The sequence below is a fragment of the Camelina sativa genome, chromosome 2 (assembly GCF_030686135.1).
Source record: "Camelina sativa cultivar CO46 ecotype springtype chromosome 2, ASM3068613v1".
NCBI classification, from domain to species: Eukaryota; Viridiplantae; Streptophyta; class Magnoliopsida; order Brassicales; family Brassicaceae; genus Camelina; species Camelina sativa.
Genome location: NC_141881.1, coordinates 17,191,123 through 17,205,319, shown reverse-complemented (window position 1 = coordinate 17,205,319; position 14,197 = coordinate 17,191,123). Strand labels below are relative to the sequence as shown.

At 38.7% G+C, this 14,197-nt stretch overlaps 1 protein-coding gene and 1 pseudogene across 1 annotated transcript; one reads left to right on the top strand and one right to left on the bottom strand.

The window, feature by feature from the left end:
• Nucleotides 1–502: 502 nt before the first annotated feature.
• LOC104723917 (signal recognition particle subunit SRP54 3-like) lies at nt 503–13,751 on the top strand. The gene is made up of 9 exons (XM_010442354.3): nt 503–5,184; nt 5,251–5,350; nt 11,898–12,051; nt 12,287–12,437; nt 12,518–12,666; nt 12,783–12,883; nt 12,980–13,137; nt 13,224–13,338; nt 13,423–13,751. The coding sequence occupies exons 1-9, from the start codon at nt 4,768–4,770 to the stop codon at nt 13,749–13,751; spliced, it is 1,674 nt and encodes a 557-aa protein (XP_010440656.2). The 5' UTR covers nt 503–4,767.
• LOC104723907 (CBL-interacting serine/threonine-protein kinase 9-like) lies at nt 9,695–10,882 on the bottom strand (annotated as a pseudogene).
• Nucleotides 13,752–14,197: the final 446 nt, after the last annotated feature.

The following is a 14,197-nucleotide window of genomic DNA, read 5'->3' as shown; positions in this document are numbered from 1 at the left end:
CGCTGCGGATGATCGCACGATCGTTGCGGACAGTCGGACGCGGATCTCTGGTTGCGGAACGACGTACAGTCTCCGAACTGGTCGGTTCTCTTCAAGGCTTGATGGGACAGAGGGGATCGAGCGATAAGAAACTCGACTCGGCGATCTCCAGAAATGATGGACGGATGGATAGGACGTCGCATACGGATGATCGGACGGTAATTCGGATGGACGGTCGAACGCAACGGATGGACGGATAGGAGAATGTCTTGGTAAGAAACTCGACCCGATCGATTCTCAACAAGATGGATGGAAGGGAAGCTACGTACGGACGGAAGTACGGACGCAGCGGACGGAACGGTGGATCGATGCGACGACTCACGAGAGATGGCTCGGCTCGTGATACGGTCGGACTAGGAGATCACTGTTCGTGAATCTCCTAGGGATTCCTTCAAGCTTAGTTCCAGACTAATTTGCGAGAAAGGAGAAAGGAGAGACAAGAAACAAAGATTCTCTCTTTGTGAAATTAATTCTATATTTAAGTCTAAAGGACCTAAGCTAGCGGCTTTGGGAGCTTAAATAGTGTAAGGGTTTAGAGGGAACTAGGGACATGCGAACTCGCTTTGGTCCGCACACGTTGCCCTTGACGCGTCTCCACAGACGGTGAACACGACGCCCTCTACGTGGTTTAAAAAGGTCCACACACGTCACACTATTCCAACGTTCACATGGGAAGAATCTAGAAATGTTCAAAACGCAAAGCATAAAGGAAAAAAGACAGAAAGAAAGGCTGCGTCCTTAGGCTGAGTGCGAATGCACATCATTGATATTAAACGCGGTGTTGCATGCATCCTTGGGTTAAACGCGGTGTTGTGCGTCAGCACTCGTCGCCTCGTTAAAACCTTCTCCGGTAAACCTCATGGGAAAACCCCGAAGTAAGGAAAAAGAGTACGAGTCATGATCCTGACGTCTTTGGCGCCCTCATCCTTGGGTAAGGACGAAGACCATCTCGTCGATGGTTGCCTTGGCCGAGTCGATCTCTTGGTCTTCTTGGACGAATGCTTGGACGAAGTGGTTGATCTTGTGTCTTGAAGTCCTGGATGAGTTCTTGGTCTGAGTGGTTGTACCGGGAATGATCCTAGGCATGCTTGCTCCAAGTTGTCCCGCGGGTGATATGAGTGTCCGAGAGGTGTCTAGGTCTGGCTCGAGCGTCCTGGATGCGTTTTCGATCCTGTGCTCACATCAAGGAGGACAAGCGATGAAAAGGGACTTGAGCTTGGGCGGATGATGCCAGATTGGAGCATGTCCGAAACCTGCTTATCAATCTCGTCCTTTTGAAAATAAGTGTAACGATAAGGACGAACATTGATGGGATTAGTACCTTCCTTAAGGTTGATTCGATGTTCGATGGCTCGAGGTGGAGGCAAGGCCTGTGGTGGTTGGAAGATATCTTCAAATTCAGTTACCAACACACGAATATCATCGCTCAACGGCTTCAGCTCTGTCGTTGGCTCCGTCGCACATATCGCAAATAAGGTTTGTCCCTGACGACGCGCCTTCTCAACATTGTGGTGAGTAGTTTGTTGGATCACTGGTGGATAGAGCCCTTTAAGCAGAATGTGTTTGCCTTGCCAATGGAATTGAAGGGTTTGGGCTTTCCAATCACATACATAGGCCCAAGACTCTCTAGCCATTGGACCCCCATTACAAAATCTAAGCCCACCAAAGGAAGGGCATACAATGTGACCGTGAAAGAGGCGTTGCCCAACTGAATTGAGACATCGTCATACCGACGGCGACATTGCAATGGCGAACCATTCGCCACGCTAACTGTGAATGGGGTCGTCGCCGTCTCCTTCAGCTTAATTCCTTACGCAGCTTTCTCACTGATAAAATTATGCGTGGATCCGCTATCCACAAGGGCAAGCAAGTTCTGGTTCTTGATTTTGGCACGGAGACGGGTCGTCGTGGAAGCGTCCCAACCGTTCAACGCGTGAAGGGTGATTTCAGGTTGTGGCGAACCATCGGTACCCTCCTTGCTCTCCAAATTATTATCCTCTGCTGCTTCTATGATGAACAGTTGTGGCTGTTTACACCTGTGGCCGGGAGAGTAACGTTCGTCGCAGCTGAAACTGAGCCACAAAGTCCGTTTTTTTTTTAATTCATCCCAACTCAGGACGTTTTGGTGCAGCGACTTGTTTCTCAGTGTTCAGAGGTGGCCCTTCTAGCTGGCTAGGTGATTGTGGTGGTTTTGGTTGATATGGTCGTGGTCCCGACCACCGCTTTTCCTGCTGTAACTGGTCGTCACGCCATCTCGCCATATCACTGATTTCTAGTAACGATCGCGGCTTGAAGAGTTGTATACCACTAGAAATTGATTTGTGCGAACTGCCCATGAAAGCTCCGACTAGTGCTCTCTCGGTCTAGCCTTCCACTTTGTTCTGAAGTCGCTCAAACTCCCGTTGGAATTCAAGCAAGGACCCCTTTTGTTGGATATGACACAGCGCTTCGTCAAAGTCCTCTCCGTCGATGGGTCCAAATCGGGTCCATAACTCCCTCTCGAACCGTTTCCAGGAAATCTGATGTACCGGCAGACCAATTGCCTTTGCCTTGGCTTGCCACCAAAGGTTAGCTTCCTCGGTGAGGTGGTAGGAGGCAAAAACCACCCGTTCATTGAGCGGCATCTCGTGGTAGGCAAAATACTGCTTAGCCTTGCTCATCCACTCCGTTGGATCCCCTCCGTTAAACCTAGGAAAATCCAGTTTGATACCCGATTTGGGGCTAGTGTGTACTCTCCTCGTAGCACCGGCACATATAATGATGGATCTGTACTGCGGGGGCAGTCTCTAGATCCACCATCACGGTTTGGTGACCATTGTCTGCATTGTATCCGTCATTCGATTGAGGGATTCCTCCATCTAGTGCTGGAAAGTGTCGCCCATGGTTTTAAATTTCTCCTCCATGATGGTGCTTAGATCGCGTATTTCCTCACGGACTAAACCCAGGTTGGTTTCCAGACTCTTGATTTGTTCCTTGCTATTGGCCATTGACTCTAGAGTCACGACCAATCGTTGTGAATTTCATGTTGTTCTAGCAATGTTGATGGGTGGAAAAGCGATGAAAAAAAATATAGGGGTCGTGAAGGATAGGTGCTCTGATACCAAAATGATAGCCCTTAAGCTAATTTCAGTCACTCTTGAAAGCAAGAGAAGATAATAAGAACTCAGCTGTTTGATTGGTAGTTTAGACTACCTATTTTTGTTGTTTTTCATTGATTTAAATAGCCAAAGTACAAGAAGCAAATGAAACAGAAAGTGGAGTCATCGACTCCTACAATGCAGGAATTGGGAAAAGTGGAGAACGTTGCCTACAAACAAGGGAGACTCATTCTCTTATTTGAACAATTAAACAAAGGGATAAGTCGTGAGACTTATTCAAACGATGTACTTTTGGTTCCGCTTATGTGGCCTTGCTGATCTTCTTATTACGACCACCTCCTTTGAGCCCATGTCACCAGAACCTTCTCCTTGTATCCTATCATAAACTCTAAAGACTGTCTATCTAGACAAGAACAAAAACAGAGTAAGGAGAGAGAGAGAGAAAGAGAAGCAAATGTGATAGAGAGAGAGGCAAACTTGAGAAAGAGAGATAAGCAAATATGAATGTGAGAAAAAAATAGAAGCAAAGAGAAACAAACTTGAATGTGACACACAACTCCTTGACGGAGATCAACAAAAAACGTATGTGATACTAACTATGAACAGGTTATACTAATTGAATTTCATGATACAAATGTGGAAAGTAAATTAGTAACTATTGGAGATCATGTCTATCTCAAACTCCACCCTACAGACAGAATTCTCTCAAAACCAAACAGGTACCTCAAAAGCTCTCACCTCGCTTCTATGGACCTTTTCGTGTGATCGACCGTGTAGGAAATGTTGCTTACAAACTTGTTCTACCACGTGGAACCACCATACATGATGTGTTTCATGTTAGTCAGCTAAAACTTTGTCCTAACCCTCCTACATCTGCTCTTTCCTTGCCTCAATTTATGATGGACGTGGGTGTTGCAAAGGAACCGGAATTAATTCTTGACCGAAGACAGTACAAAGGCACAACAAAGCAGTCGTAGCTAAAGCCACGAGGTGCCGAACCAGCGATGTCAAAGGCAAGAGTGAAAGGAGACAACACAAGCTTGATTGGAGCCAGCGATGATTTGTTGTCCATAAAGAGTGGAGAGTTGCTTGAACTGAGCATCAGCAAACTGTGCCACATTATGTGTTAAACGACCTGGTCCTCTCGACATTGGAGACGGTGGAGAAGAAAAAGATAACGAGCTTTTCTCGCTCTCTAGTTTTGGCTTAGACAATTTTTTTATGAAATCCTTCAAAATTCTATCTTAAAGGATATGATTTTGAGAGAAGTATTTTTCAACTAAAAAAAAAAATCTCCTAAAATCATTCAAAGTAGCATTCTGAAAAAAATTGTGATATTTTGAATAACAAGATATTTAAATTTGATTTTATAAACTATTGATTGAATAGCAAGAGTAACTAAATTATTTTAAAGGATTTTATATAAATTTTAGTTGAATAACATAAAATTTCATGAGATTTTTTAAAATCTTCAATTGAATAATAAAAGATTTTAAGAATACTTTAGAATACTTTAAAATATCAACTTCAATACCCCTATAACATCTTATTATATAATTCTACAACCAATAAATTGGAGTGACAATAAAATTTATGGAAAAACACAATTAAATAACCATATAATTAAGGCATGCGACCCATCTATAGACCCACCGTTTTGATCCTAATCTGTTTAGTAAGGGGATTTACATTTATGATTAAGAAATTAAGTAAGATACTCAACTTCTTCCGTCTCGTTCGATCTTTCCAATATCCGACAACAACAACAACCAAAAAAAAAAAGAAAAAAAAATCTCTGATCAACAATAAGCGAATAATGGTGTTGGCGGAGCTGTGCGGTCGGATTACCGGCGCCATACAGCAGATGAAAAATGCGACAATTGTCGATGAAAAGGCTCTGAATGATTGCTTGAACGAGATCACTCGCGCTCTGCTCCAGTCCGATGTTTCTTTCCACCTTGTGAAGGAGATGCAGACCAATATTAAGAAAATCGTCAATCTTGAGGATCTAGCAGTCGGCCACAACAAGCGGCGTATCATTGAGCAGGTTCTTTTACTGCATGCAACTCTATTTCCTTATTTCGATGGAAATTGCTCATGATTCCCCTTTCAGGCTATCTTCTGTGAACTCTGCAAGATGCTGGATCCAGGAAAGTCTGCCTTTGCTCCCAAAAAGACCAAACCTAGCGTAGTACTGTTTGTCGGATTACAAGGTGAGGTTGGTTTGATGGTGTTTCTATTGAGTAGTTAGATTGCAGTTTTTGTATATTCATAGTTAAATCTGTCGTAATTTTTTATTTATTTATTACTAGTAATGGATCCGCGCTACGCACGGTAGTTGGATTAAAGTGTATTATCAGTTTTGTTGTATATACTATTATGTTGGTATTGTATATTTATTTTATACTTTCGTTTTTTTGTTAGATTTTGGTTCCATTGAAATCCTCTCTGTATTGATAGCAATGATTCCTTTTTTTTTGTTTTTCTTTTAAAAAACAATCAAATAAAGAAATTTAATACTAACAAAATTAAGAAACTCAATACAATAAAAAATTACATATGTTTAAAATCGGTTCACCAAAAGAGAAGATCGAGAACCTAAAAATGATAAGAGAAGATCTATTACAATAAATTGACCAAAAGAGTTAAAAAAATATAAACCTGGTACATGAGATTTCTATTGAACAAAAAAGGAAACTATAAGATTTGTAGAGTCAAAACCTGAAAAGGAGAAGAGAAGCAAAAGGGAAATGAGGAAATCGTAAGAGTTGGAACAATCAAGAAACGTATTACCCTTTTTTCCTTTGGCAGTGATTGTGAAAAAACGAACTAAACCTTTTGGATCTGGCACACAAGCGTCGAAGATTAAAAACCTGATGGAAAATAATAGAATTTAAATTTTTCGACATGTTATAAAATAAGAGAAGAAGGGTTAGGTAAGTGTTGATTTTCGACCATTAGATTGCATCTAATCAACGGTAGATATGTAAAATTTGGTGACTCATAGCTTAATGAATTAGCCAATGATAATTACAGAATGGCAATGTTGTTTTTTTTTTTTGAGAAGATTGTTTTATATATGTTGTTAATATTTTGGTTGTTTTGAGCTTCGCTGGCTTGTGGTTGTTTTAAATAATATTATAGTATGATGTAAGAAGTAATATATAATATATGAATTTGGAAGATGAAGCATTGAATCTGAAAACCAAAGAACCGGATTATTTAAGCTATTTTTTTGAATATTAATTGTACCATTGTTCATAAACTGTTTGCTATTTTAAATCCAACTGATTTCTCTCTTGATCCCGTATAACCGGGTTCCTTTGCTTCATTCGATTAGTTATTATTTTGAGGCATTTGTTTTGGATTTTGGTGTGCTTATTATTTTTTTGGTTTTTGTATTTGATTTTGGTTGCTTATGTTGTTTTGTTTGATATTTGTAATACAGATATGTTTTGCGTTAAGTATAATTTATTTTCCTTTTTTAAAAATAAAATATTAAAATAGGATTATTTGTATAACAAATTGCTCAATATGAAAATTAGTTATACTAAAGTCTAGAAAAATTCGAATGAGTTGGTATTTTGTCAAAATATGTAAAATATTTTTTTTTTGGTTAAAACTAAATTAAATTTTAATGTGGGTATATGTATAATTTGACTAATTACAGTTAGTATTGTGTCGAAACTGTTTTTATTCAAAAATGTGTAAGAATTTTATTTTTTTCTACCGTATATATGCATGTTGCTTTCTTTTTCTCCCAGGATCTTTTCAGCAACAGACCTTCATAGTGTACACGCTTTACTTTTATCCTTTTGAAAAAATTGCATTTCAGTAGAATAAACTGTTATTGAGCTGTGTTATAGTGCCGTATGTGTTATGTTTTATTAAATCTAAATTGCTATATGTATAGAATAAAATTATACATGTTTGAAATAAAATTACTTATTTTACTTTGATGGCAAGACGTTACGTTTAAAACAGGTGAAGAATGCACAAGAAAGCAGGTGAAGAAGATATCGCTTTGCCTTGTACGATCTACAAAATCATGGCGGGGATGAACAATCTTGTCCTGTGGGAATCGATTTCGGTTCAGTGTGCCGATTACGTTAAGAACAACGTCATGGGTCAAAGCTACGCCACGGCTGTGTAGAGAGTCTCTGACGAAGCTTTGATCTTTGCCAAGACCGTGAAATTCTCCAGCAACTGTAAAGATATTTGGGTTCTTGATATCGAGGAGACCTTTTTGTCTGCATAAGATTGAGCTTTTGTTTCCGTGATCTAGATGTCGGTAGATATATGTTCAATCTTCGAAATACCATGGATTGGTGCAATATAGTTGGTGTCTTTTTCCTGTTTCCCCTTTAGCCTGCTTGTTAATGGACGAAAATATGGTTAAGGGACATGTCGAAGTTAGTGTGAATTAGTATTTTAAAACGTTACAGGATAAAACATATCACTACCTATCGGCAAACTGAGCAGTTGTTGTGAAGTCTAAATCTGAATAAAATTTGGTCCCAGAAGTAGCATTGAGGTAAAGTTCACCTGGTGAATAGCTTATCGTTAGTGGACATCCTAGTTTAAGATGCAGTAAAGGAAACAGTCTGAATTGTTGTGGGGATTTTAAATATGACATACCTCCAAATAACTTTGGGTTGAAATTAGTAGCCAACAATATGTTAGCCCCGCCTTCTTTTTCCCTCAAAACCTTCTCAAGTGAAGTTGCGTGATCGTCAAAAGCAATGAGACGAACTTTCTCCCCGCTTCCAAACAAAAAATACAAGTGTAAAAGCAATAAAAAGGGTTAATGTAAGAACTGTATTCAGCGTACACGGAAGTAGGTGTAAGTCAGAGAGGGTCAAACCTTTCAAGGGACAGGACTACTAACATCCTCTCCAAGGTCTCTGTGATTCTATTTCTATATGCCATGCTTGAACATACTTGGCCCATGACATCTAATGAGGGAGCAGAGAGGGAAAGTTAAGACGCAACCATGAGGGGGGACAACTGGTTAACTTGACAAAACAACAGAAGTGATTTTTGGTCTACAAAGGAAATTGAAGACGCCCACTCTTAATATTGTCTACATTTTTTTAGGTTGACCCATCTAAAAGCAGCGAGCTCACAGACTATCGATTATGGAACTGAGCTTCAAGAGATCTAATTAATATTGGAAGCAGGAAACATTGAAAGGTTTAAAAATAAGACAGACTTGGAAGATCAGTATTGGTGTTGGCAAGAGAAATCAACTACTCATGAGTACGGAACCTGAAAAACTCTTTTGGGAAAATCCCAAAAGACACATCAAATTTTTCAAAAACAGTAGTTGATATGAAACATATTGAAGTAAGCTTGAAACATGAGTTGCTTATGATGACTTCAAAGTCTAACATAATATATAGGCCCCCATCACGCAGCGAGTCTTCAAATTTTGCAAGGTGGGTAACATTGATCGAACCTTGGATGACACAACTCTAGAGGAAAAACACACAAATTAGATAACTATTCCTTAATCGAGGGAGTGATAAATGAAATAGAGATGGAAGAAACCTTTTCGTCTATTGAAAACGATATTGATAAAAGGGTTTATTTTGGCCGTGTAATATCATATGCATAGTACTGTAGTACTTAGTACGCTGAATGATAACAGATGTGTAGGCTTAGCTTAACTCCTATAAAAAGTATGAATTACTCCTTAAATTAAATTTTTGTTTGTAACGATTAAAGTAGATGATACAGTGTTTGTTTGAAAACCATTTAAATGGATAATATTAAATCACAGTACTAATCTATTACAACGCCACGACAAAATGTTTACTGATTTTCTTTTTATATCGACTATTATAGATTGATTATGTTAAATTGCTAATACGCAACCAATTTATCTGTTATACATGTTTCTGTTGCCAAATCATAGTCATCTGTTTTGAAAAGTTTATGGATTTAGCAACAAAGTAGCGACAATTTTTTCAGGTCTTTTTTATCCGCCACAATTTCTTTCTAAGTTTTTATCATTGACATGGACAATTTATAGTCTTATCATTGGTTATATATACAACATTTGTGTGTGTGTGTAATATATATCTATAAAGCATAAAAATAACTTTTGGAATTGCAGTTTCTTAACCAATCCATTATTTAAAAAAAAAATCTAGATCCACACTTTGTACGTTGTTTTCCAGTTAATTTATTTTGTTATCATTGTATTCCATATCGGTATTGTGTTATTGTGAAGTGTGAATCGTTGCCACTTGCCAAAACCGTAGCCATAAAGTGACAATATTGTTTCAACTATACTCGATTAGTGAACTTCCCGACTATGACGCAACGATCCCTTTCATTTATTGGACGTTTGACTAATTTAACTGTTTGACTTGGACGTTTGAGTCAAACATAAAAGTAAGCCAAAACCGAGTTTTGAGGAAGATCGCATATGGCTAAGGCTAACTTATGGATCTATACCTCCTCCATATAAGCCCACTTCTAATAAGTTCGGCTTCTTTTTGTTAGCAATATATTTTAGTTTTGCCAACTCCAAATTTTACTAATTATTCATTATACAAGTTCGACTTTAATTTTTAAAAAAATCTGAATTGATAAACAATTTGTTATTATATCTTATTGCTTATGTTCTTCAGAGGCTGCATCAGTATTCCAGACTACATCCTTTAATCTAGATGAGAAGTTTTTGTAGAACTGCAAAAAATAATTTCAAACATAAACCAATTACTCGAGGTGTTAACCGGATCTGAACCGGATAAAGATTGAACTGAAACATTTACCTTGTGAAACTCAAGGGTATCACCGCCGGTTTTCCTAAGCTCTACCACATGCAACGATGGCGCAACTTCAAACACTTATTAAATCGATGACCAAACCAAAACAGTTAGATAAACAACAGTATTCACCAAACCGGAGTGTTGTTATCACCAAAACCTATCTTTCTTCTTACCTCTGTAGCTACGGAGAGCTGACCTTTACGACCACTTTTGTCTCCTTTCATTTTTATCTGCGATTTTATCAAACAAATGTTTTATAATGTTGGAGCTACAAAGACATAATTTGACACAGACAAAATAAAGAAGACGAACAAACAAACCTTGTAGTTGTCTTTACGACATTGAAGCCTAATGGCTTTGCTGTTTCTTCCATTTTCGACATTATCTCACTCGCAGATCGTTGAGATGTAAACCGCGTCTCTCTCTTCACAAGTTGCTGCAACACCAATAAAAGAACAGCTTTAGTTAGACTACCCCATATATGCATATGATAATATTAGACAATCGAAACAAATAGTAAGTAGAAAAAGAGTTCGTACGGCTTGCTTCTCAAACAAGTTTTCAAGACTGAACTCTCTTGAGCTAGAGATAAGTTCGAAAGCGTTCATGGATACCGGTTTCTCCTTCTTCTCTGTCACAAGACATTCCTATAGTAACAACACATGCACAGCAGAGTAGTATTAGTTGCTTTACTGTAAATGAACTACAAAGAATATTGGGAAAATGGCGCGGATGGTTTTTTTTTACCTTGGAGTTATTGAAAGCAGCATCAACATCATCTATGGTGAATGTCCTCATCATCTTGATCAAATGATGGCGGCTTGTATCCTTGCTTGAACCATTCATCTTCTAGTAACTCTGCAATACTTATTCTCTGCAATATAGACAGAAAAAAAGAAGTATTGTTAAGCTCTTGCACATTTTAGACCATTTGATCTTATGGTTGACACATCTCAAGTTATGCATTCATGTAAGAGGTGCTTATGGTTACAGGGCTGGGTTCGAGAATACGCTTAATGACTCTCTTGGCACCTGGAGAGAACCATGGTGGGCAGCTAAACTCAGCCTTGCATATCTGAAGTACACCAAAGATGAGATTAAGAAAGTACTGAGGAAAAGTAAGTAAGAAGAAGCAGAGGAAGAGAAAACTTACACGTTTGTATAATGTCATGAGATTAGGCTCATCAAAAGGCAAGTAACCAGCCATGAGCACATATAGAATTACACCAAAAGACCAGATATCTGCTGCTGCTCCGTCATAGCCTTTGTCCGACAAAACCTGCCCGCAAGTTAAACAAATATGCCCTCGAAATTAGAGCCTATATATGATTCTATCTTTGGAGCGCATACAGAACACTTTATATGCTTTGCATCCTCCCTATAATCTGTTGGTGTAGGCGTCCGGCCTTCAGATTAGCGAATGAAAGAACATTAGAATCCATAATAGATAATAGAAATTTCAGATATTGGAGGAATTGTAAAAAGAATGAAATTGGAGAAGATGGCGTTATATAGGAATTGAAATACCAGAAATTGAATGACAAGTAGTGGGACTACTATTGATAGAGAAAACATTAAAGGAATGATTAAGCGGAACACAAAATTGAATGAGAAGTAGTGGGACTACTATTGAAAGAGAAAGCATTGAAGGACAGATTAGGCGGTTTCAGAGGTAAACCAAACGATAACGATAGAAGGGAGGAAACATGAAGACGGGGAGGTTGAGGTCGCACAGCAGAAGACGGTGGAGAAGACATTCGTGCAGAAAGGGTTTATTTGGAGAACAAAGCAAACGGATAATGATATTTGGGCCCTGAGAGAAAATATGAACTGGGCTTGGAAACACAGAAGAAGGAAATAATCGAGAACGAAAATGGGCTAACTCGATTTGTTAAGGCCTTATTACACACATTGGTATGCTGAGGTGGCAGCACAAGGAATGAGCAAAGTCTACTTTATATATATAGATTACTATGGGTAGGTGCTGGAAAAACCACAACTTGTACCAAGTATGCTTATTATCATCAGAAGAAAGGGTACAAACCAGCTCTAGTGTGTGCGGATACTTTCAGGGCTGGTGCTTTCGATCAGCTGAAACAGAATGCCACCAAGGCCAAGATCCCCTTCTATGGAAGGTACTCAAATCAACACCATTCTTGTGTTATGTGAACTTGTTCTTGTCTTGTCTATCCCCTTCTTTGTGTTAAGGTTTCTCTAGTATCAGCTTTCTTCTTGTGTGGTCGTAAGACTTTTTAGTGTTTGCATTTCCAAAGGATATTAGCTCCCATACAGAAGTGTCTGTGTAAAACCATTTGCTAAAGCATACTTTGATAGCAGAATGTGCTTATGCTAATTTTTGATTCTTCGCAGCTACACGGAATCCGATCCTGCGAAAATTGCTGTTGAGGGAGTTGATAGGTTCAAGAAAGAAAATTGTGATCTTATTATTGTTGACACCAGTGGTCGCCATAAACAAGAAGCTTCTCTCTTTGAAGAAATGCGTCAAGTTGCTGAAGCAACGGTTTGCTCTCTTTTCTTTAAGTCTTCTGTTTCACTGTTTATTATGTTGGAGGCCATGATCGTGGCCTTTTCACTTTACAGAAACCAGATCTTGTTATATTTGCTATGGATAGCAGTATTGGTCAAGCTGCGTTTGAACAAGCTCAAGCATTTAAACAAAGTGTTGCAGTGGGAGCTGTAATTATTACTAAGATGGACGGCCATGCCAAGGGTGGTGGTGCTCTTAGCGCGTAAGTATCTCTTGTAGTTGCTGAGTGGTCATGTACTCGAAATGTTGATATGGAAATCTTGCTCGCTTTTCCAATTGGGCAAGTGAATGTGATCATTTTTTTTTTCATCTTGTTAGTGTTGCAGCTACAAAAAGTCCTGTCATATTCATTGGAACAGGAGAGCATATGGATGACTTTGAAATTTTTGACGCTAAACCATTTGTCAGCCGTCTCTTAGGTAAATATCTTGCCATTGACTAACTGTGAAGAGTAATCAAAGGCTCACCATGGTTTGTTGTTGACTCAGAATTTTGATAATGTATATGTGCAACAGGAAATGGTGATTGGTCTGGATTCGTAAATAAACTACAAGAGGTGGTACCTAAAGATCAACAGCCTGAACTTCTGGAAAAGCTCTCTCATGGTAACTTTACATTGAGAATTATGTACGATCAGTTCCAGAACATACTGAACATGGGCCCACTTAAGGAGGTCAGAATCTCTTGTCAAATACTATTAGGGCTGAAGAGCACACCATGATGCTGATAAGACAGAATACGGTGTTGGTGTGTGTGTAGGTTTTCTCCATGCTACCTGGAATTTGTGCTGAAATGATGCCAGAGGGACATGAGAAAGAAAGCCAGGCGAAGATAAAGCGATACATGACAATGATGGATTCTATGACAAATGAAGGTAAGAACAATGTTTTTATTTGGAAATTTTGTTCTTTGTAAAAGTAATGCTAGTTTTGAGAATAAGTGATGGGTGGTTGTGCAGAACTGGACAGCTCAAATCCGAAGGTGTTTAACGGGTCAAGGATAATGCGGATAGCAAGAGGGTCAGGGAGGATTGTAACAGAAGTGATGGACATGTTGGAAGAGTACAAGAGGCTAGCAACAATGTGGGGGAAGGTGAAAGGGCTTAAGATGTTAGAGAAAGGAAATATGAGCTCACTCTCGAGAAACAAAAACTCGCAGCATTTGAGTAAGGTCCTAACACCTCAAATGCTAAAACAGATTGGTGGCATGGGTGGTTTGCAGAGTCTCATGAAGCAGATGGGTTCGGGTAAAGACCTGATGGGAATGTTTGGTGGCCGAGACGAGTAATTTCTTCCAGTCCATAACTATGAACACTAAATACTATAAAGTGTTAATGCGTGGGTAAAATATAAAGTGTGCTTAAGGGAAATTTAATTTAGGACATAAAAGGGATAAAATATGTGATTATGTGATCTCCGTATACATTAATCGAGTTATGTATTTAACTAATTTCTATGTGTAACGTTATAGTCTATTGATTGGACTATTGTCGTTGTAGTTACTAGTTATGCTATCATCCAAATTCAAGTTTGGTATTTTGTTGATGATAGACAAAAAAAAAACACCTTTTTCATGTTTGTGTTAGTATAATCGATGTTGCACCATCCGACTGAATCTGCATTGTCTTGTTAACAAAACTAATATATGATGAACTTTTAATAATTCGATAAAAGTTGAGTGGTGTCCTTCAATATTTTTGTTGTTTTCTGAATTGTTAGTAATTAATTAAGGCA